We start from the raw sequence: 24,123 nt of genomic DNA on the forward strand, positions 1-24,123 counted from the left end.
CCCTCAATAAACCCACACCACAATCAAGGCTTCATGAATAATTTATTCCATTTGAATTTTTTTTTTTTTTAAAAAGTATAAACCTTTTTTTTTTTTTCTTCATTTCCTCGATCACAATTTGTACAACTCAGTGTTTATGGCATTCGGCAGAAATAGTGTTTGTTCCTTAAATCGCTTTTTGTTTCTGTGTTTTGTCACGATGAATGCGGCGGCGGCTCGAGGGCACGTGGCGGCGGCTGTGCGAGGCTCCCCGGCACATCCAGCCGTGCCTGAGGGCTGAGGGAGCGGCTCCCTGACCTGTCCAGCCACGCCAGAGCGGCGTTAGAGCGGCTCCGGGACCTGTCCAGCGAGGCGTTGGAGCAGCTCCTCGCTGCGTCCAGCTGCGGTGTTGGGATTCCCCGTGCGTCCAGCCATGGCAGCGGGCTGTGGGAGCAGCTCCCCGCTGTGTCCAGCCGTGCCCTCAGGGCCGGGAGCGGCTCCCCGGTGTGTCCAGCCGTGCCGGAGGGGCCGGGAGCGGCTCCCCGGTGTGTCCAGCCGTGCCGGAGGGGCGCCATGTCCAGTCACAAGGCCGCGGGCTGTGGCGGCCCAAGGCAGCGCTCGGCAAGGTCCTCACGTCCAGTTGACTCGGGGAAAAAAACCTAAAGCTCGATGAGTAGCATCCTGAAAAAGTGACCCTGAGGATTGTGGTAGGTCCCAAATCCAGTTTTACTGTAAATTAAGCTTTACTCCACTGAAAATAAAAAGTACACCCACAAATAATAGTAAAAAAAAAAAAACCCCTTTAAGTAAGAAGCATAGTCCTGGGCCCTTTAGTTAAAAAATAAAAGGAAAAAAAAAATAAAACAAACAAAATCACCTTCCCAGCTGGAGGTTGCAAGACAGTAACGTTGTACAATGTCACCCCATTAATGAATTGTCCAATGAAACCCAGATGAAAACAAAGTTGATGCAGCATTACTATCCCAACAGACTGATATGTGGTGCTGTACTGTTGTGCAGCAAATTATATGGTGCAATAGCATTTTTTTAAAATGTTTTACTCTTATTCTTGAAAGCTTTAAAATAATGCAACATAATATTTTGATATTACAGTATTAACAAATAGTGCTTGATTAAAGACATCGGCAAGTCTTCATAGCAACACACAAAGTTAAAATTACCATCAGAGGTAAATATAGAAATACAATAATCTGCGCCATAAATGACAGCTAAGTAAGAACATAGCTGAGGATTTAAATATAAATCCATTTATCTTGAATTGTTTCAGAGAATGTTAGAAAGATCTAAATGTTACAGCTCCTTTTAAAATGTGAGGGTTGTTACAAGTACAGCTGGTGGCCTTGCTGGTCTTAGCAACATGGTTTTCAGACACCTAATTCAAATTGTAGTGAGTCAAATGTGACTAAAAGGCTTAAATGCAGTAAGATCTGGGTTAAAACATGTATTTTTAATTGGAATGGAAGGATCTCAGCTTCTTCTTTCCTTGGAAGAGATAAGCCTCCACAGCTACTTAAAGCACTGACAGGAACAACATTTTCTTGCAAGGCCGTTTTGAAAATCTGCAGCTGAAATTTTCAACTACTTAAGCTTGTACTTGCTAAACAACCTCGACTTATTGGATTCTGAAGATTTTATTTATAAGCCAGCTATTATGTGCACTTAAAATAGTTAAATGAAAGTAGCTAACAAAAAAAAATATGCCCAATATAGTAGCTGGCTCCGTGGTGCTGGCAGGTTGGATATGTACATTGCCGGCTGTGACTATCACTCCAGAAATGGCCCTTCTAGTCTTTTATAGTGGTTATAATATTATAATTTACTTTAATTGCATTTGATGGGGGGGAGGAGTGGGAGACTGGCAGCTTTCACAGTAGGAGTTTCACAGGGAAGGCTGGTCCAGGTAACAGAATACAGTTACACCAACGTTCAGGCAGCTGATTCACTTACCTTTAGGAATACAAGTCAGATTGAACACAAAACAAAGCCACACCAAAACCCAGCCCTTGGAACTTGGTTAACTGAGCCAGGGTTAGAAATGACCACTTAGCGACAAAGCTCAAAGGAAAAAAAGGACATACACTTTGAAAATTCCAGTTTTAGGAGCACTTTTCCACGTCAAAAATGCCAACCAAATGAGAAAAACCTTCTGTAAGACAATAATGTGCCGTTTAATCTGCGGTGCGTTACCGAGATAAAGTCATGGACAGACCCAGTTTTTAACTCTGTTTATCAAAATATGCTAACTTCTGATTGCACTCATGTTGTTCTGAAGAAATGACTGAAAATTCTCATCACCAATTGTACAACTTCTTTATACAAAACCAAAAAAGTTGCTAATATTGTATGTACACGATTCAGTGAGACTGTTCATACGAAAAAAAAATCACCTCAGGCAGGTCTTTTGCATTTACGAAATGAGATTTTCATGAACACAGTAAGTTTGGTAAATGCAAGCAAATTCTTCCTTGTAGAGGGGTTAACAGCAGGTGCACAAATGGATCTTAAAAGTTGCTCCTTTACAGGTTTAAACCAGCGAGACAGACAATATTAAGACCCAGGACTTGGGTTATCGTGACAGGCTCCCGGGAGCGCTGCAGGAGTTCAGTTTTTCATCTGGCAGTCAGATAAGGAACCCAGAAAAAGCATCTGCAGCTGCTCTTCAGCACCCGTAGGGGCTATTTTAGAGCAGCCACAGACATTTGGCATGTGCTAGGAAAAAAGGAAGGAAACTACTGAGAAAAAATGGTGACTGTGTATAGAGGGAGACGTTTAGGAAAGCCTTGTGGTTTGTCAGTCCCTTCCTTGGGGAGGGCAAAGCCTCCTTGGCACATGCCCCAGCCAGAGCCTGAAAATGGGATGTGGGGAAGGCCATACACTGATGCTTGGAACCTTCACCACAGTGCCACAAATACATGGAAAAGGAAAATGTTCAGGGTTTCGTGCTGTTTTTTTACTAGTGGAATAAAATCTGAATACCAGAATTCACTGAGAATCTATATACACCACATTTTAGTTAAACACACACCAATCTTAAAGTCAAGATTGACTATTTTTGCATTTGTAAAATGGCTAGAGCTGGGCTAAATTTCAGCCTGGCAGGAGACTTTGGATAAGGTCAGAGTTTTCTGTGTGTTCCACCTCAGATTTGAATTTTATCACAAAAGTGGAAGCAAACAATGCAGTGAGCACAGTGCCAAGAATATCCAGGGAGCAACAATGCACAAGAGATGTTCTTGTGATATTAAAACTTGTGTCCTGGAAGTGGATCTGAGAATCTAGCCACAGCCCTGAACCATAATACAAACTTCAATTGAAGAGTTTATTCATGTTATTCTCACTACAAGTTAAACCACCTACAATATCACTTATATATTGCCATTGTTACTCTGTAAAGGTGTGATATAAAATGCTGTAAGACCCGGTACCTTTTCAATTTATATAAACACAGTGAACTTCATTACTGTACATGTACTCTGCAACTACAGCTTAGCTGTAAATCCCCCACACACAATGGTATGGACATTAACCCCTCTATCCCCATTAAACTGTACATCAAGACAATACAAATTTACTGTCCCCACCCACCCCTTACAAAAAAATAATACTCTAAAAGCAACCTACTGCAACTTTTAATTAAGACGATTACATATATTTTAGACCAATTGCTTTAAAGCAAGAAGGCAGTATAAACCTTCTAGGAAAATTTTTATAAAAGAGGTTAAGAAATATAAGACAATTTATACATTTAAAAACTTACAATAAATAAGAGATGCAGGCATTTTTGAATACTAAGTACTATAATCCAATACAAGAACATCTTGATGTTCTGAAGCCATAGGTTGAAACGTAATTGTTCCTCATGTTTCTTCTCATCTCCATGCTTTTAAAATTCATTAACCATGACCGGGTACTATGGCTCATTACTCTTCACAAATACTGTGGCTGGGGAAAAATGGTTAATTTTGCTACTAAAAACGTTATAATACACTTTCTGATCATCATTCTGAAGCGTCCCCCATAGTCAGTGACTCAAAGACAGCAGGGCGATGGGTGCCCCTCTCACAAGTCAGAACAATATTTGCTGGAAGTAACAAGATTCATACCCCATCACAAACAGCTTGCACTGAGAAGAATTACAACTTAGTCCTGCAGTGAAATATCCCTTTTCCTCATTTTTGTCTTGCAAAATTCAGATGAAGATCACAGCATATTCATGATAAAGTTATACAACTGATTCAGCACCACAAAATGAATTGGGAGACATGACCGTCTGTCCTGGGTTGCAGGATCACAGGTTAGCCAGGAGAGTGCATTGTACTGTTCCAGAACAAACCTGAAAAACAAAGAGCCTTCTGTCAGGCCAGCACATTTTCTCACCAGGATTTTACAGCCCTAATTTACTATAATCCAGCTTCTTTGGCATCAAAAACATAAAAGAGGTTTGCCAACATTCAGAAATAACACGTCTTCCAAATTATTACAGCACTTCAGAGCTAAACTTGCTTTTGGTGGAAAACTGACGTTGTAATTGCCTATTCTTAATTCATACCAAGAGGTTCACATTAAAAAAAAAAAAAAAAAAAAACAGAAAAGGAAGAAATAATCTGATGTTTTCTCAATTAGCATCCCATGTTTACATAGGTCTGGGCTCCTGTCCTTCAGCACTTCACATTTTCCACAAGATTGCTGTGCAATATTCTGACTTAACTATGTCTTTTCTGCTAGGCTCAAACTCTTTTCTAGTTTGAGGAATTTGTTGTTTTTCAAACATTTTCAAAGACTGGTTAGTTAAAGAAGGGCTTAGAGATGCTTGGTTTTTATTCCACTGTTCTGACCATCACTTAAAGCACAGCAATTTATCTGCACTAAGGATATCAGCTGCACAAAGGAAAAACACTAACAGCAGGAAAAACAAACATGCAGCTTCACTGCAGCAGCATTAAAAATTAAATGCACAATATTTTTGCAAGTGATCAATGATAAATACCTGAGCACATCAGAAGTTTGATTAGAATCAAGTGGATGGGAGTGTTTACTGTGGAGTAGCTCGTCTGATTGCACTGAAGGCACGTGGAGGTGCAAAGAGGCCTGAGGAAGGAAGAAGGAAGCCAGAAGTTACTGCCTGATCAACTACACCATATTTCCTTCCCCCATATTGTTGTAGCTTGCAGGCACCCTCTCTGTCTGACACACAAGCCAAAACAAATCTTATCCTTAGGCCATCAATTTCAGGAATTCTCAGCATATTTATACTCTGTCACAGAGATCTCTGCTAAAAGCACAGTGCTGGTAGTGAAAGATATATATGGGGGTTTTCTAATCCCTTTTCTACACTGAGTGATTATTAAAAAATCAGCTCAAGTGGCCCAAGATGTCCAATAACACACAGACTTGGAAGTTCAGTTGCTTTCTATAGGCCTGGTCTATTTATATTTCATATCTAGAGCTGCTTAGCGTAAATAATAAATCCTCTCTTCAAAATAATATCCTAGACCAAAGCCACAGCTGAGCTCAGGCCAAGAAGAACTGCTAATCCAGACACAAACAAGTCTGCAGAAGATATATCTGGATCATTAGAAAACAAAGCACAGTATTAGAGATGCTGATTTGTTCATACAGAAAGTTTTTCTGTATACCAGTGTAAGGCCTTAAATGTGCCAAGTGTGTCTTGATTGTGCCATAAGGAGATAAGGGGCTCAGACAACACCCAGACAGATGATACAATGCAAAGCCAACAAGGAAAAAACAGGTTTTATGCTTTGTGCAATCCAGAAAGATTCATTTATTCCTTATTTTACCCAGGGCAACTGAGTTATTATACTGTACTTTTGTACCTCCCTCTCTACCACCAGTCCCCACAGGAGTCCAGCCTTAGCCACAGCTCTGTCCAGGAACTCAACCTGCTCTTACAAAATCCTGGAGCATAAAGCCAGGAAAAAAAGAGTCCAGACTACCAGGAAGAAACCATGAGCAAGGCAGAACCTTCCAAACAGCCAAATCTCAAAAACTGAATACACCTGGCCTCTCCTGAAGCAAAAGCAGAGCTCTATCCTCAGAGACATGCACTGACTTTGGTTTCACCAGAGCAGTTTTCACCCCCAGATCCCTCAGGCTGCACAAGTCTCTGCCAGGACAGTACCTTAAGAAACAAGGGACACTGATTTTGTGCTTGAGGACACGCTGACCAAAACCAGTCAGGCAATGGACCTGCTTTGGCAGTTGACACAAAATAACCGAGGGCCAGTGGCTGCTGCAGTATATTTGTTACTTCATCGTGAGATTCTGTGGAAAGCAATCGATCTGTGCCTTGACCCTGGAAAACAACAGGCAATGGGTTCAGATTAGGAGAGCCCAAATTTAATAGAAATTATCTGTAGCTTCTGAAACACAAAGCATTTGGAAATATCCAAGCATGGCATGACAATCCAATATCCAGGTGATCTAAAACCTTTCATTCCACTAAAGGAAATTAACAGAGAGAGAAAAAAACAGACAAAACACACACACAAAACTGTATTTACTCCAGTAGTTACCTTGCCCATATCACCTCCATGGGGGTAGTGGGACCCTGGAGAATGCACAGGGGATCCACCAGGAGATGCAGGAAGAATATTTATAATATCAGGATCAAGATCATCTCCAGTGTCTAACAAGTCAAAGATTCCCATTCCATCTGCTCCATCTTGAAAACAAAAAAACAAGACCAGTGAATTCCTACAATTTCACTACGTGCAGGATATGACAATACATTCAGAAATAAAGTGATTTTCCATAGAAATGGAAATGGCTCCTTAGAATGAACAGTTTATTCCTATGACAGGGCACAGAGTGATGAGGGGTTTTTAAGAGGCGAGAACAAATCCAGGTACAAACCATTGTTTGTGTTAAAGGCCAGATCCAGGTTCTCAGTGGTGTAAGTGGACGATGCCACCTGCACGGAGGCAGAGGTGGGGAACACCAGGATGTGAGTGCAGGACGTGTCCTGGGGCGTGTTCAGCTGAGACGTTTGCATGTTCAGAGTGGTGCTGCGCCCGAACACGGAGCCCGTGGACACGGAATCTTTGGGAGAGAAATCAAACACTTCCTCAGTTTAACAAAGCCCGAACGGTTAGTTCTCGTGCCAAAAAAAAAGAGAGTTTCCCAAATACCTGGCATAATAATGAAGGATCCCTGGGGTTCCATGGCCACCAAGCAAGCACTGAGAATGCTGGGGGAGTCTGCAGCAGAGATCCCACACATCCTGCACATGTCCTTCAGCCTCTTGCTCAGGGACTGCAGGTTCCGGCGGCTCAGCAAACAGCTCCAGTCTGAGGGAGGAAATCTCAGCAGTGAGGTTCTCTTCCAGAAATAGGGATGGACACATTTGATACTACTGAAAAATTAAAGCTTTAAATCAAGCTTTAGACTCTAAAAAAATTGCTGCTGTTACCTTTTAATTCCCCATGTCCTATTCTTCCCAAGCGGCCTATGACAACTCTCCATGGCAAAGAGCTCATCTGCACAAGTCCCAGGCACCATTCCCAGAGTTTCTGGAGACCAAGTCTGCGGGCAGAACCCTTTTTCCTGCGAGCTCTAGAAGAAAGAAAGAAGGGAAAACAAAGTTAAAAGTCACCTGCAACAAGTTTATGCCACATTCAGAACTTTTTTGTATTAACCTGAACATTCACAGGAGCCGAGAGTGTTGGTATTGCAGTCCATCAGCTGCAGCTTCAGGGGGTTTGGGATTTTTAATCACATTCTAAAACTGACATTAACAGCCAGTAATTGAGATGGGGAAGTATGAACACACACACAGTAACACTCAAGAATCACATGAAACTAAACTATGCTCTTCTAGAAATTTAACTCAAAATGATATGCACATAATAGGGAAAATATTCATCTGCTGTAGCCACTTTTGCAACGCAGCAAGTCTACAAAAGTCAGTTATTCTTACAGCACCAAACCCAATGTAATCCTTCAAGGGAATGAAAGAAAACACACTTGCTAAGAACGAATTCAAGTTTGGTTCTTACCTGTTTGGTACATCAATATTAATTATGCAAGTTTCTAACTGCTCTCCATAGAGGTCTGTACAGGATGCAAGCAGCCACCTCTGATCATGAGACAAACAGTAGCCCACAAAAAGCACATTATACTTCTGGCCAGCTTCTCCAAAGGTTTCTCCCAGCTCTGTTTGCTTGTCCTTCACTGGAGCCAGTATAAAAGGAGGGGTGTAGAGTCGAATACACTCAGGTCTCTAGAAAGATGACAGAACAGACAATGAAAGTTTGGGGAAGAAATTGTTCCCAACATAAAAGATGGTTGGTTGATAAGCAGAGACCTTCCTCTGATCTGGATAATCCCACCACCTCATTAACAATACTCACATCAGGGCTCCTAAGAGCAGTTTCCATGGCTAACCCTGGGCCAAAGCCAGTTAAGGTTTTCACGTTGGTGGAAGTTGGGAGAGGTCTCCGACACTGAGTGAAAGCTGAAAATGCCAAAGATTTTAAATGCTGAGTGTAAATCTGCCGGTCCTCATGTTTCACAGGCTGCAGCAGGTACTGACATGGGACAATCTGGAACACAGGAGAGGAGGAAAAAAATAAATCATTGTTTTACCAATAGATTAAATGACTTCTGACTCAGTATTTGGTATGTTGCTTTTTGAATTTTACTTTGCAGTCAAATTTCTTCCAAAGTCCTGTGGGACTTCAAGAAATTATTCCCATTGAAATTTTCTTCAGAGGAAAAAATAATTTTTTTAGAAGAGAATCTTAATGATTCCTCGAAAAAGCTGCCCTATGTTAACTGGTTCTGCAGCTGGAAGGAGCTCTGCCTGCAGCCCAGCAGGGTCAGGCTGCAGATTCCAGCACAGGACCAGTGCTTCACTCATCACTGGAGTGGGCACTACATTTCCTCTGAGATAAAACTGATGAGTTTGGAAAGTACAACAGGATTCAGCGTTGGTTAATAGCACCCAAACTGCTCTAAAAGCTATAACCTAATTAACAGCTGGAGAACTGTAAGAAATGTTTGTGAAGGAAATTAAACTTTCACCTTGGGGGTGCTACTGTCCCCAAAACACAGCCAAAGCCAGGAAACCCTGTTTGTTTCTGTTGGCTCACCTGCACAGAAATGATGTTCTTGATGTGGGGAGGAAGAACCTGAACCATCTCCAGAAAGCAGCGCAGAAGTCCAAGTGTCCACAAACTGGATGAGCTACTGTTCTCATCCTTTTTTTCATATGTGAAAGGATCAATTATGTAAACTACAATTGCAGGTGGATAGGTGATAGCATGTGAATCTCCATCTGTGGGGACTCCGACTTTATCACGATCCATAGTGCTGGAAATGAAATTTTGAAACCAGTTACAAACATCTGAGTTTTGTAAAGATTAGGTTTTACTTCATAACTAGATCAAGTTGTCAATTATTAATCTGAAAGATCTTTGAGTCAACTGTGGTGTAAGAAACAGTCTTTTAATGTCATTTTTGTATAGGAGCTTATCAGTAACTCTGAATCCCTTTTCCTTCCTTTAGCCTTCTTTATTGCAGCAGCTCAACAGCTCAACTATTGCTTAACTGGGGAACAAGAATATCTACAGTAAGAGCTGTCTTCACCACTCTAACTTTGATTACAGAAAATAGAACTCTAAGATGGTGCCAATTATCTATCTCCCCCTCCTTCCCCAGCCCTTTAAAATATTGAAGTGAGTAGTTTGGTGAATTTCCTGTCTTTAGAGAGAGAAGAAAAAAAGGAAGTTTATTTTTGTACCAGAGCAGACACTGAGATGTAATTAGAACTGCAGCTACAACTGGAACCAAAAGGTTCAGCTCCACCACAACTGAACTCTCAATCTCCCTTAAAAGCAGCTTGGTGAAAATAAATACAGGATTTTTAATGAAGGGGTAAAAGTGCATTCACAAGTTCACATCAGTTGAGCTGATTTTTCAGCTGAAGGTGTGATTGCAGTTCCCTACCTTTCAGAAACCTCTGGATGGGGCTGTGCAGGTGCTGCAGCCGTGTCTCCAGACATCCCTGCTGTTTGCAGTGTTGGCTGTTGCTGCTGCCCCCCAGTTTGCCCATTTGGGACTGGTGCAGCCTGGGCGGGCAGGGAGGCAGGAGTGGTATTGTTCATATTGCTGAAAGGTGGGAATGAGGAAGGCTTGCTCGTTGGAATGCCACTGCCCAGGCTGGCAGAGGAGGAGGAGGGGGCAGTGGTGGTCAGGGTGGAGTTGGCTGTAGTGGCTGCAGAGGACATGGCACTGCTGGAGGTCACGGTGATGGTGCTGCTGGTGGGAGCGGCGGGAGCCGATGACGGAGTGTTGGGATTGGCAGCAGGGGCTGTCACTGGGGGCAGAGCAGAGGCTGCCTGGCTGCAGGGAGGGACCAGGTTGGTTTGGGAAAGTAGAGAATTGTCCAAAGGCTGAGAAGCAAGATAAGGACCTAAAACCGGGGGGGAAAAAAGCATAAATTTTATAATGCAGCTGTTTTGATGCCTATGTCACCTGTGGAAGTCTACAGTTGTAATAAAACAGAGCAAACCTCAAGCATACATTCTACCTCTCAAATTAAAATACCTGTATTAAATTTTCAAATTCTAATATTTTCATAAGAGCTTTTCACAAATATCAATAAATCTGGTTTTAATATAACTTTTTTCCAGATGTGTTGAATTACTGGAAATCACTGCTACAGAATCCAAGAAGACACCAAAGTCCCTGTCAGGCAGCCACTCTGCCATTCCCTAAAGGCACTGCCGGATGGTAAGAGGCCATTTTAGCACATATTCAAATACAGTTTAAAACCAGAAAACTGTCCCAATCAATAAGATAATAAGCCATGATTCTTTCTTCGCTATTGCAAAGGAGTAAGTGGCAATTGTATGAAATAAGGAACATTAGAAAAAGGTCATACCCAGCTCATATCTGCAAACTTGAGCGTAGAGTTTGAGTTTGGAGAACGCATCGTTGTTGGCATTGGCTGTCTGTGAGAACCACTCTGTGACCAACTTCTCTGAGAGCTTCTTGGAGGCTGTAGGGCCAACCCTCATGATCCCATCAGGCAGTAACTTACAGATAGGTCTGTGCTGACCAAGCCTGCAGGACTGCAAAGAAGGTTTAAAAAAAAAGCCTTAAAAGCTGTTAAATATTACACAAAGGATATATCGTAGAAAGGCAGAGAACTCTCAGTTTATTTACTATATTCCAAAGTAACATTTTAACTATAGAATTCCACCAGTAAGAAATGTTGAATAGTTATTTTATGGGTTACTGTCAGCGTTTTCCTAAATGCAAGAAAACCAGCTTGATAATAATCTACTCTAATCTTCATTCAATCCAAGCATGTAATTAATTAATTAATGGAGGTAACACGATGAAGGTGGCAATGCTGAGCTTTGCCACCGGGTGGCGTTTACCGGCTGGGAAGGGCGAATACAACAAGGAACGGGGAGCAGCACGAACAGCCCTTATCTTCCAAGTGCCCATTCCTAAAATCCCTCCGAGCAGCTTTCCCAGATAGCATTCTGAGCAGGCGTCGCTATCAGCTCCGACAAGCCTGATAAGTCCTTATGAGCACGTATTAGAAACAGCATTTCCCAAATCCATTTCACTGCAAACTGCCACAAATGCTGTACCTCGTATATTGCGGTCAGATCCCTAAAGAAGCTTTTGGCTCCGTTGAGCAGAGCCTCGTTCTCCGGGCACACCACAACGTAAGCAACGTCTCGCTGAGATCCGTACGGCTCCAGCATCAGCCTCTCCCAGTAGGGCAATGCAAATGGAGACAGCACCAGGAAATCGTAATCGTATCCCAACAAAAATGTTGGGATTGGCAGTGGTTCTGGGGACTCATCAGTTCCTGGAAAAAGCAAGGCATGTTTTTAAGTAGAAAGCTTAAAATTGACTTCAAGGAAACATGAATAGAACAGCCTCTGGTGTTCCCAGCTTCTCACAGGAAGGAGCGCTGGCTATCAATGGAATAGTTCTCATTTTACAGATCCAAAGTGCAGGATCCAACCCTCTGCAAAAAACCCATCAGCTGATTGTTTTTATTTGAACTATCTCAGGGCCTCAGGAAGAAGTTCCACAGTGTTTTATATTTCTGTCAGTACACAGGCAATCAGGAACAGTTCTGCACTGTCCAGGAAGCCTTTTCCCACAGAGCCAAAGGAATCAGGGACCAAAGACGAGGGAAAAAATGTAAATATTCTAAGCAGATGGGTAAAGGGCCAGAGAAGGAAACAAACTTAAGAACATGTAAATGTATAATTGCCATGTTCTAAATATAGCTACAAAAGATCTGCTGGTGAAAGGTCACTCTTGTAACACAGTGGTAAATCAATCTCATATGCTAATGAAGTCATTAAATCGTGAGTACACAAAATTCACCTTCTATCTGTAAATGCATCACGTGTTGGCCACTCCAAACATTTATCAGGGACAAGACACTGAGTAACCCTAGATATTGAGCACGGTTCTGACAGTACTGAGCAATAAAGCACACTGTCTCAAGCATTTCAAAATCAGTATTTTGAACTCCCTACGTTTAGAATAATTAAAACGGGGTGAATGGAAAAATTTTCAGTACAAAACCTGAGCATTTACTCTGTTTTTAACACTAAACCCATCTTTGCAACTTCAGTCCCTCACTGGGTGAAGTGTCAGGTGTATGTAAACAGTGCAACTGAAGCTGTAAATTTTAAATGCACATCTTTAATTCATTGCCTGTTTTAAGGAATATAAATATTTTCTCTTTTCTGAAGAAAAGAATTCTCCTCTGTCTAATAAGCTCTCGTTAGTTTAAAGAAAGGTCAAGTGCTGTTCAGAATCCAACAGGCTGAGTTGTTTGTGTGGATGGAGCAGAGGAAGGAGATTGCAGGGAGCAGGATTTTTGGAGCAGGATTCCACGGAGCCCTTACCGTAGGAGCCTCTCCCAGCCATTTTGTGGAACTGCTGCCACGTGAGGGGTCCCTGCACGCCCCAGGACCGCACCGTTCGCTTCTTCTGGATGGCGTCCTGCAGCACGGGCTGCAGCGAGAGCAGCATGCGCAGGATGTCCTGGGAGCACTGCATGCTCACATCCACCACTGCGGGGACACAAACGGGGTCAGGGCACAACAGCCACCAGCCCAAAGCACCTCCACTGTCAACACTCTCTTCTAAAAAACACCTGCAGGCCACCCAGAGGCTGGGATACGTAAAGTCCAGCACAAGCGGATTTACAGTTCTCCCTCTTCCCCTGATGAAATACACAGATGGATTTTTTTTCTTCATTTTGTTTTTTTTTCCTCTAGAATTTTTGCCATTGAAAGGCTCCCATCTTATGAATTAAACTAAGGGAAAACACCCTAAAATAAAAACAAGACAAAAACAACCCAAAAAAATCCCAAACAAGTTGTAGAAGCCTGAAACTCCTGGATTATCCTTCCCAAAAAAAGGCGGATTTGCAGGCTGCCACCCAGTGCTCATTTCAGAGAACTCAAGGGAAGCCTCAAGCAGACTCAGCCCATTTCATCCAGAGCCACCACTGGACCATTTCAGGTACAAGGCTTTAGAATGAAAAGCTGACACAAAATTTGGCATGGCTGCTATTTCCAAGTCCTCTCTTCTAAAGTATCTTTACATCTTTTTATTCCAAACATCAGTCACAGTAACATGGAGTCTTCTCCTGTGTGCCTGAAAACATCAATTTATTTTCAAGTTAATCCCCCAGCAAGGCACAGGAACCTGGCTGTGTTCTCCCAGGATTCCTCCTCATCTTCACTTACAGCTATGAACTGCAGCTACCTGTAATTCATAACTTTATCTTTCACCCTAGCCCTGTTAAGAGTTGCCACTTGAAAATTCTATCAGAGAACAGTAAGCAAATACACACAATGGAGGGTATTCCAGGAGACACTGCATCATTAGTCAGGCCCTTGAAGGAAAAATCCAAGGATTTCTGGCAGACCCAACACACAGTGAAGGCTACAATAATGCTTTTTTTTGCCACATGTGCCATTAACCTACTGCCCCCCTCTCCTCCTGAAAGAAGGGGGGAAGGCAACTGAATCAGAGCTGTTGTTTAATTCTGCCATAGTGGCCTTGACAATACGCTCACCACTCAAACCCTTCCTACAGGCATCAGTCATTCCAGAGCTTCTGTAGAGCCACTCACCAAAAGCTCTTTAAAGGATAAACCTGGTGAAGTGTTGTGGACACTGACAGTGTGGTCTCATGCTACACTTCAGATATATATTGAGAATTTACAACTGAGAGCAGCCAAGGCCTTACTCTGCTTGGCGATCAGCACAGGACATGGAAGGGCTGGGTACTCTGAACACCATCAACCAGAAGTCTGTACGAGCACACAGGTGGCAAAAAACAGCATTCAAAATCCACAAAGGAAAACCACAAAAAAAGACCCTTCAAAAACAAAAACCCAAACAGGTGGACAAGTAGAAAATAAACTGTTTTCAATATTTACCATTTCTTTTGGACCAGTGGTGCAAGCAAGTAGTTTTCACAAGTGCTTCATCAACTTTCCCTCCTGACATATTGTCCATGAACTGCCGTCCATGTTCCAAGGCTAAGTAGCAGTCATTGCAACAATCCCTTTCTTCTACACGTACCAGGTTGCTGACAGCACCAACTTTGGCCACGGAGTCTTGGTCTGCTGCTCCAAAGGGTGAGAACAGGTTGGTGCATTGATCCTGCAGCAACAGTATCAAGTCATCGGGCAGCTTCTCGGGTTCTTTCAGCCCTCCACTGCCGTGTTCAATGGAAGTAGCTCTGAGAGCCTCAAAGCGTTTTTCTGCTTCTTTACCGCACTCCGTGTTTCGCCCCAGAATATCCAACTCATCTTCAAGAAACAGCCCGGAACTGTTGCCAAATTTTCTATTCATAACAGCACTGAAACCACAGGTACACCTATACTGGGCCTCTTGTGTTGGATCAGGAATGTAAACTCCAACATCAGCACCTTTGATGTTCATATTGCAAACACAAATGCAGCAGCTGTCGAAGTTGCAGTCTTTGAAGAGATTCATGACGGACTCGGAGAGGATGAGATTCACATACAGGCTGTGTGCCTCGGGGATGGAAGGCACCGTGGCAGGCTCCACCGAGTTCAGCGGCCGACACGTGGAGGGGGTGGAAGCTGGGGAGTACAAATCCGAGTTCTCGTATTTCACCGAGCCCTGGGCGCTCGCGGGCCCGCCGGCTCCGCGGGGCGTTCGGGGAGTCCTTGGTGTTCTGGGGGTTGGGAAGCGAGGGGTGGAAGGAGAAGGGAGGATTCCAGCCCCGCTGTTGCTGGGAGGGGCACTGCTCGGGGGCATCCCAAACGGAGTGTGGGTCTGGGGGGTGTAGGCAGGGCCGTACTCCTGGTCCATGGTGCTCCCATCACTGACAGCCACAAGAGAAGGAAAGGCTTTAAGTACACAACATACTGGGTTTGAAGTTTAAGACTCAGATTTCTAAAGAAGGACCTTCCTAATTAATATTTGCTTTTTTTAAGCTAGTCTTTCATAATCCACAGCAAGATTTTCATTCCCTAAGGAACTTCAAGAGCGTTTGTTCTAAATGACTTTGCAGGACTCCCACTGACAGCACCATTAAAGAATCTCTCCCTGCCTCCTTTCGTCTTTTCCTCTGCACAAAGCTCCCAGGAAACAAGTGTGGTCAGAATAAATTATAAATTCTGTGGTTGTATGGAGTCTAAAGGACACCTTTTTCATTCATGTTTTATTTACATGTTGTGTTGACACACACTGAGAAAACAGATCAGGTCTATTGACAGCAGATTCGGCCGAATCCACGAGGAAAGTACCACCAGGAAAGGTTTAACGTTTTCTTCCCTAAGCACCTGAGTATCTCCAAAAACTTGTAAGGCTAATGAGACCTGGAAACATATTGCTAATGAGTAACAGAAGCAACATCAGTATTTGATCCAAGATTTAGTATTCATATAATCTTATCAAAAAATACATAACACCTCCTTGCTGCCTCATCCATTTTTACCAGCTACTAATGCAGAAGACAAAAAGAAATCTTTTCCTTGAGAAGAGCTGGCAGCAAGACCATCCCTACCAAATGCAGGTACAGAAATGTCCCCTGCAGTTCTGCTGTGACCAGGCCCAGTCACACAGCACAGGAAATGTTTTCCTACTCCCAGCACAGCTGAGTTTACTGCTACTTAAGAAAATAATTTAAGAAACAGCAGCACCACCTACTAAGCCCTTCCAGCACTGACTACACCACCGCAAAAACAAAGTCCCAAGTTTACATTTATCTTGATTGTTACCATCTTCATTACTTATTAAACCTGGACTTGCACCATTAAGCTTCCCCAAGAAACCTTTAAAGGAGACAACAAATAAAATGTATGTACAGTTAAGAAGCTCCTTGAGAAGAGTCTCCTGCAGTAGGTTTAGCCAGAAGGACGTTTTTAAAGGCTCTTGTCGGTTGTATAAACACGGAGTATATACAAATATTCCCATTACTGATTGACAAAATAAATATTTAGGGGTGGCAAAGTGAGCACATCACAAAGCTGAACCCCCCAGGGTCTCACCCATCTTTGATGAAAGGCATGGCAGGGCCTGGAGGAAGCAGATCCAGCTTGCCCACAGTCCAGCTCTGGCGGTAAATGCATTCCTCGGGCAGTTTGATGGGAGGAAGACACTGGCTGGGAAGAGTCTTCAGTGGTGCAAACATGGAACATCCCACTAAAGCTTGACAGTTCTCAGGTTTATAAACATAAGAATAATCCTGGAAGTCAGACATGGGAAAGCATTAGTGTGTAAATTAGATCACTGCAGCAATTAAATGCTTCTCAAAAAAACAGGACCGAGTTCAAGCAGCAGTTCCTTAACCCAAAATCCTGACACTGTTGCAAGGGAAAGCTGAGATGTGTACACACAATATTCACAATACACCAAAACAAACCTCAGTGAACTGCAGTGACTGAAAGGCATTTCTGCAGCTCACTAATGCCTACTCAGGCATTACTCTCTCAAGTTTAAGTGGTAAAACACTACATACTACAAAGTGTATTACCTCCCCCAAAATAATGCAGGACAAGTTACAAATTGTACTTAATCTCCCCCCATTCCTATTCACATTTAAGTAATGAACTGATCAATAATCAGCACAAGCATTGATCAGGGCAGTCAGCAGCACCTACCTTGATTTCAGCAGGTTTGGGGCTGCAGAAACCCTCATCTACTTCAATTCTGAACTGAGCTCCCACAGTAGAGCTATTCCCTTCCAGCACTGTTCCTCCAAGTGTAGTGTCCATGCTGCCATACTCCTTATTGTTCATGTTCATTGGAGAAAATCCCATAATATGTTGTTCCAGTGAAGGGGGAGTTGGATACATTTTATGGAGATCTGCAGTGCCTAATTTCAGATCAGAAGCAGACTTTAGAGCATGAAAACTTTCTGAAGTGTTTCTCGAGTCTCAAAATTTTGCTTAGGCAAATGAAGGGTACATTTCCAAATTGCCACAACATATTAGAGTCAAATGTTTAGAGCTAGCATTCTCTTTAGGCAAAAAGAAAACACAAATAAATCTTACTTATGCATGACAGTGGGTCTAGGTTTCCTGTTTTTGCCTCTTTGCAGTTGGATTTGTCATCAGTGCCGTTCACTGTTCGTTTAGATCCAGGCTAAGAAAGAAGTATTTCAGACATAAACACATGTTCATGTTTCATGCTAACAGGAAATCTCACCTGCACATACAAAGCTGAGACATTGTATAATATTTAGAAAAATTAAAATAGCTCAGAAGCCTAAGGTTGGGCTTACACTTCTTCTTAATTCTTGGAACCCAGAGAACCTCTCCCAACAGGTCACAATGTTATTGAAGGGAAAAAAACAGTTACAAAATAACCCTCATCCTGACAGTAAAAGAAGCTAAATTAGGGCTGCTCATAGTCCACCAGAACAAACCACAACACTCCCAGAGCCACATTAACATCACTGGAGTTACTACAGGAACAGAAAAGACAAACACAAATCCTGCAACAAGAAACACAGGAGAGAAAAGCTGTCAAAAGTAAAAGAATAAGAGATATTTTACCATCTTTAAACAGTTCAGAACAGGCTACAGAATGTAAGTGTTCATGTTTAAGAGCAAACACACTTCCTTTACACACTGATGACCTTTGATGGCTGCTAAGATCCTTCAGCCTTTACTCAGCTCCTGCTCCCATTAAAGTTGATGGGCATTTTGTCTGGGTAAAGGGATTTAGGATTAAACGTGGAGCAATGCACAGTTCAGAAAAGACAACTGATTACAAACAGTATTGAAACAGAAACTAGGAAGATAATGGATTCAGAGCCATCAGACTGCAAGGGAAACTGTTCCAAGATAACAGCTGCTGCAGAGAAGCAGCTTATTTGGCAGAATGTCCAGTGTTTAAATGCCTTTTCTCTTTCAGAAGTTGCTGTTTTGTTTCAATATTACCTTGATGAAGCAGTTAACCAGAGCTCAGACCACAGGAAAAGAACACACTAGGACCTGCTGAATCTCTACAACTCAAACTAAAGGTATGTTCAGGCAGCACACACTGTGGGGATTGTAAGGAAGTAAGATCAAAACGTTGTTTGCATCAAAAATCTGCCTGCATGAGTAAAACAGAACAGTCTGTTTGCCACCGAGGGGCCACAGCTCTTGTTTGTGTGAACGTTTTGCAACCTCTCCTACAAACGCCAGGAAAAAAAATCAAACCCCAAACCACAGAAAGACAAGAGTTGTTCCTTGCTGGTTTTTTGGCTGGCACCTGCCAGGACTTTTTGCACATCACTTACTGTGAGTTCATCTTCATCAGAATTGAAGAGGTTGTCCAGGTCAGTGTAGGACACCACCAGGTCTGTCTCGTGGAACAGGCTGGTCGAGGCAGTGCGGGCATGGGCAGCCAAGCGCTGGGCATCTGTGGAGAGACCAACATCACAACACTGCCACTGCATCTGCATGAAAAACTTCACTAAAGAGCTCTTCCCACAGCTGGGGGGAAGGAAACCAAGGGGGTCAGATGGCCTTGGTTCATCTCGTCCATCTTACACAGAAGTGAAGGCCCTTCCATTTCAGATTTTATGGCCAACATTTGTTTGCAAGGTGCAACAAAGAAATGTTCCAAGCAGACTGCAGGGAAATACAAACCATAAAACACAAAACTTAGCAGCCTATCAGAATCTATTGACTATTCAAGACACCATTAATATACCACAATTAAGACAGAAAGGGAAAAAAAGCCTCTTTACCTTGCTTGACAGAAGGACTAAACAGAGACATTGCATCCTCTCCTTCATGGGCTAGAACTGCAACGCTGGATGTCCCATCCTCAGCCTAGTAAAAAAGGAGAGAAAAGTTTGCTTAAATTAATGGGTGGGCTGGGAGGTATTTGATGTCCCTGTGAGGATTCTGTCCATGGAGAAGGATCAGGTTCTCATTACCCTGTGAGCTCAGCAGGGACAGGCTGGGGGCTGCTGCTGCCTCAGGGGGAGCAGAGCTTGGGCTGCCAGCACAGGGCTTGTCTTGGGGATAAATTTACAAAGCAAGCTGTGGATTCTTGCTACAACACCTTAAGGAAAAACCCTTGCTATCAGATGCTACACATTAACTGTGCCAGTTCCTGAATGGAATGCATCCACATATAACTAATTCTAATAAGCAAATTTATTTCATAGACAAGCTCCCAGTGCAGTTATATTTTCTCCTTTTCTGTAGGTGCCCTTTTGCTTTAAGTACAAGTCTCATGTAGCTGCACTAAAGCACAAAAAAAAGAATTAAAATTGCAATTCACTGGCCAGGGAACGAGTCAGGGCTCACCTCACCTACCCCCAGACCTTTCCACTCATGAACAAAGCACTGGCCTTGTTCCTCCTCTCTCCCCAGGCACCTGCCAGCACCTATTTCCACAGGGAGGCCACTGAGCCAGACTGATCCAGCAGCTTTTTCCTCGTAAGCCCTGATGCAATGGCATCATCAGTGTGCCAAAAAAAAATTCAGGTGCCATTAGAGACATGCTGCTTAATTTCATTGATCATTTCTGCTAGAAGAGAATTTGTTTTTTTAATTTTTTCCTAAAGACATGAAGAAGGATTTCAATTCTATCCCATGCCTAAGGCAATTTGTTTTAATCTCATCACTGATTTGTAACCTCACTCCTTTACTCACCTTGTGTTTCTTCCCCACTTCCCTCTCAATGTTCTGCCTGTCCTTTTTACTGTCAGGAAATAGGAATTCCACATCTCCATCCACAAAGGCATAAGGATCAATTTCAGGTTCCTGGTCAGCTTCCGTTGCTACAGCTGTTAAATATTGGTTTTTACTCTGATATTGTTGCACCAGTTCATCTGAAACCTTCAAAGGTTTCCTACATTGCACCATTAATCTGAACAGAAGAAAAATAAAAATCAGAAAATCATTTATTTAGCATTTATTACATGGAATTTTTTCTGCTGTCACACAGCCTTAACAAGAACAACCTCATCTTTCCACATCCTTCCTTCACAGCCCAGCTTCAGAAAACTTTTGGGGATGAAGATGAAATCATTACTCATTTAATATCACCTCCTTCCCCACATCACATCCAGCCGTGTGATTCATCCTGCCCCTCTCTCCTCAAGCACTGTCAATTCACATAAAGATTAGTAATTTATCCCAGGTCATGGCTGTCATTTGTTATAAGGCACAAATGGATTCAACTCTCCACATCCACTAAAAGAAACTCACCAGGCTAAAGAGTTACTCACTGCATTCCCCAAAAAAGCCCAAGCAATAATCACAAGTAAAGCACACAAATGCCACTGTGCTCAGGAGCCATTTATATCACTCAGATCAATACAAATGAAGCTTGCAGCACACCAGTAACTAATTTACTAATGAGAAAATTCTAACCACATTTGCCTTTATCAGCATTTTTCTTTTGTTAACATTCTGAGCCAAAACTGGAGCTGGTAAGTACACAGAAATTAAGGTTTTCTCTCAGGAGCATTGGTTTCACAAATGTGGCATTGCACTGGCAAGGAAAAAACTATTCTGATTATGAGCTGTAGATGTGCCCCTGAAGCAGCTTTATATTCTGTACCCCAGCATACAGAAGGCACCAGGTGAGGAAGGTGCTCCCTCAGACAAGATGAGAAGCTCCTGCACATTCCTCTCAACTATAGAAAGTTTGACTTTGTCAAAGACACTTCCTAGAAACAAACTGTCCCAAAAAACATCTCGCAGCCAACAATGGCAAATCCATCCATGCTGCTCTTCCATGCTCAATAAACCAGTTTTCTAAATCCTGCAAAAACTGCCATCAGGGGAAAAAAAAAAAGGGCAGAAAAAGAGATGGAAACTACTTTGTAGGGATGAGGAATTAAACACCTCTGCTGTATTTTTGACCAGCAGAGAGGAAGAGAAGTTAACAGCCACATATCCCAGGGGAAAAGACTGTTTTTTCTAAGTTGTCAAATCAAACTAGGAAAGACCATGTCTTGAAGAGAAAAAAGGAAACATCTTTCTTTATCTACTTGGCTGAAGTGAATTCAAGGCAAAGAAAAAAAGCACTAAAAAAATCCTATACATGCACATCTTGAAAGAGCCTCTTAAACAGTGACCACAAAGAATGTCCAGAACTGAGTGTGAGCACAGAGCAACAGCTACACCACATTTACATTTACTCCTTGTCCCAGCTCTCCCACACAGCCATTCCAGTGCTGCACCAGTGGCTTCCCACTGCCAGCAACGGGACAAAAACCAACTCCAGGCTTCTGTCTTGTGAGTAGCTGCTCTTCCACCCCAAATTCAGCACCCCAGCTCCTAAAATAAAACCCAAAGCTCTCAATAATTCGATACTGATCACAGTAAGAGTCTCCCTTCACCTGAATAAGAAAATTTAGATCAAAAATAATCATGAGGCAGCTCTGGGTGCAGTCCTTAATTCCTCGATCCCAGCCTGAGCCCAAGTTTGTCACCTCTGCCTGCACACCCCAGTCCTGTTGAGCTGTGCCTGCTGTTAACAGCCCTGTCAGCACCTGCTGCTTCCCAGTGCTGTCCCTTTCCAGCAGCACGTCCTCACAGGGAAGTGTTGAAACAGGGATGACAGGAAGCACTCCCTGCTCACCCAACAGCACAGGGACACAGCCCACAGGGCCAGGGCTGCTGCTGCTGCTGGGGTTTTGTTCTTATGGTTTGGGGATTTGGTGGTGGTGGTCTTCATTGGGGAGTTTGTTTTTGCTCTAACTGGTAAAGGGAATTCATTCTGCTGTAAAACACAGCTCAAAGTTTTAACACTAAAACCACCAGAGTTTGATTTCCTCCAGTGGTCCTAAGCTCCAGAATTTACTCCAACTTAAAACAGTATCCAAAGTGACCAATTCCTTTATCCCAATGGAAACAAGCAGCAGAGCAGAATGTTTTACAAGCTGGGGCTTGTAACATCAGCTCTTCTAAGTAAAAACAGGAGCAGAAACGAGAGAAGAAATTTTAACAGGATCTCTGAGACCATCCATATTTTCTTCAAATAATGAAGAAATCAAATACTGAAGTGAAAAAGTTATTTCTTTTTTGGTGGGGAGGGAAGAGGAGTGGGGAAAGAAGGGACTTAAGTCCCTAATTGGCATCATTTGGCTGCAGATTAATTTTATAGTATAAAAATAACTATCATCGCTGTCAGCTAAATCAGATTTAAAATGAGAAAAAGCTGGAAAGTCTTGCTGCAGATCTGACTGTGCTTTGTCCTCCCATTTCACAAGGATTAACTTCTTGTACCCAGAGCTGTGCTCACACCCTCAGCATTACTGCTCCTTCTACAGAGAAACTCCTGCCTTTGGCCTTCCTGTTCCCTCTCCTCGTGTTGTTACCCCAGGATCAAGCACCACTTACTCTGTAACCGATGTTACATTTTCCTGTCCAGCAGGTATTACTGGATCATCTCTCAACTTATCATTTGGAAGCTGGGGCGGTAAGAACTCCACATCCTTTTTCTTTGGAACTTTATAATACTTCCAAGTCGCGTCGGCTTCGTCCTCCTCCAAATTGACGGCGGTGCCGACGTACACGGTGGGCTCCATCACCTCGGGGAACGCGGCCGGGAAAGGCTGCGACAGGCCATCGAGCCTGTCTTCCATTGCTTTAGCGGGCACCAAGGGGTCTGGCGTTGGCATCTGGTAGAAATGTTGACTCTGGGGCGTGGAGGGAGCTTTGGGCACCCCCTCGTCGGCGCCGTCGCAGGGGTGGGGGCTGAGCGGCGGCGGCTGCGGCGAGTTCGCCAGCTCGGCCCCGTGCAGCTGCGGGGGCTTCGCTCCGTCGGCAGTTCGGATGTTGGCGAACCTCACTTGGCTGTCTGGTGCAGCCATCACGAGCCTCTGACTCGCTGAATCTGCCTCCATGGCAACATCATCGCTGATAGATACACGATGATGAAAAGGAGTCAAAGGGCGTTTCTGTGGCTTATCCCCTTTGTCTTGCTTCTCATTTGTCTTGTGCTTCGGAGCCGCCGGCTGCTGGGGGCCCACAGGTGGGGCCTGCCCCTGTTGACCTGAATTTCTTGGTTTGAGATTTTTGTGCCTGCAGAATTAATACAGGGGAAAAGACTCCGCATTAATCTTTCAAATATGTCTATGGTGTTCTTTTGCACTAGATAAGAACCTGCTTCTAGGCCATTAAACAGCCCGTGAGAGATGTCTGAAACTGTTCTGAAGTGAAGCTGCCCCTTCTTTCTGAGCAGAATTTGAGTGACTTGAGCAGCACTGTATGATTTTAGAATACCATTTTAAAAATCGTTACATCTGTCCTATGAGCCAAACACACAAATAATCCTCAGAATTAAGACAGTATTTTAGAACTGCTTTAGCAGAAATAGATTGTCACATGAATACCTCATCATTTTTAACTTGTGCCAGCACTGATGAATCAGTAGAACAACGTAAGAATTAGTGAATGGCTTCTGGAATTCAGACACTGATACCAGCCAAGAGAGCTGCCCAAGCCTCACTGGGTTAAGGACTGCAAAATTAACACCAAGAAGCCAAGCTCACTCCTACAAAAGCTATTTCCAAGCTATTACAAGGCTTTTGTAGCTGCTTACTTACAAATTTAGCAAGTGTGGGAAAAAGAAAAATGCAGAGTCTCAACTGCATTAATACAGCTGGTTCTGT

General features: G+C 43.1%; 1 protein-coding gene across 3 annotated transcripts in view; it reads right to left on the reverse strand.

Annotated features, from left to right (window-relative positions):
- Positions 1 to 72: 72 nt before the first annotated feature.
- MED13 (mediator complex subunit 13) overlaps positions 73 to 24,123 on the reverse strand; it is a 55,724-nt gene continuing 31,673 nt past the window's right edge. For all 3 annotated transcript variants that reach the window (XM_041425244.1, XM_041425243.1, XM_041425245.1), the window contains 22 exons: positions 22,850 to 23,533; positions 20,150 to 20,366; positions 19,234 to 19,318; positions 18,781 to 18,902; positions 17,546 to 17,636; positions 17,153 to 17,367; positions 16,541 to 16,737; positions 14,456 to 15,372; positions 12,909 to 13,076; positions 11,625 to 11,848; positions 10,904 to 11,093; positions 9,967 to 10,432; positions 9,111 to 9,330; positions 8,370 to 8,561; positions 8,016 to 8,239; positions 7,430 to 7,572; positions 7,149 to 7,307; positions 6,874 to 7,059; positions 6,534 to 6,682; positions 6,140 to 6,313; positions 4,988 to 5,088; positions 73 to 4,333 (listed from right to left, as the gene is read on the reverse strand). In XM_041425244.1, the coding sequence (XP_041281178.1) occupies positions 4,201 to 4,333; positions 4,988 to 5,088; positions 6,140 to 6,313; positions 6,534 to 6,682; positions 6,874 to 7,059; positions 7,149 to 7,307; positions 7,430 to 7,572; positions 8,016 to 8,239; positions 8,370 to 8,561; positions 9,111 to 9,330; positions 9,967 to 10,432; positions 10,904 to 11,093; positions 11,625 to 11,848; positions 12,909 to 13,076; positions 14,456 to 15,372; positions 16,541 to 16,737; positions 17,153 to 17,367; positions 17,546 to 17,636; positions 18,781 to 18,902; positions 19,234 to 19,318; positions 20,150 to 20,366; positions 22,850 to 23,533 (5,257 nt within the window). In that variant the 3' untranslated portion in view covers positions 73 to 4,200. The remainder of the gene's footprint in view (positions 4,334 to 4,987; positions 5,089 to 6,139; positions 6,314 to 6,533; positions 6,683 to 6,873; positions 7,060 to 7,148; positions 7,308 to 7,429; positions 7,573 to 8,015; positions 8,240 to 8,369; positions 8,562 to 9,110; positions 9,331 to 9,966; positions 10,433 to 10,903; positions 11,094 to 11,624; positions 11,849 to 12,908; positions 13,077 to 14,455; positions 15,373 to 16,540; positions 16,738 to 17,152; positions 17,368 to 17,545; positions 17,637 to 18,780; positions 18,903 to 19,233; positions 19,319 to 20,149; positions 20,367 to 22,849; positions 23,534 to 24,123) is intronic.

Source organism: Onychostruthus taczanowskii, unplaced genomic scaffold (genome assembly GCF_017590055.1).
Source record: "Onychostruthus taczanowskii isolate IOZ18803 unplaced genomic scaffold, ASM1759005v1 scaffold89, whole genome shotgun sequence".
In the NCBI taxonomy this organism is placed as follows: domain Eukaryota; kingdom Metazoa; phylum Chordata; class Aves; order Passeriformes; family Passeridae; genus Onychostruthus; species Onychostruthus taczanowskii.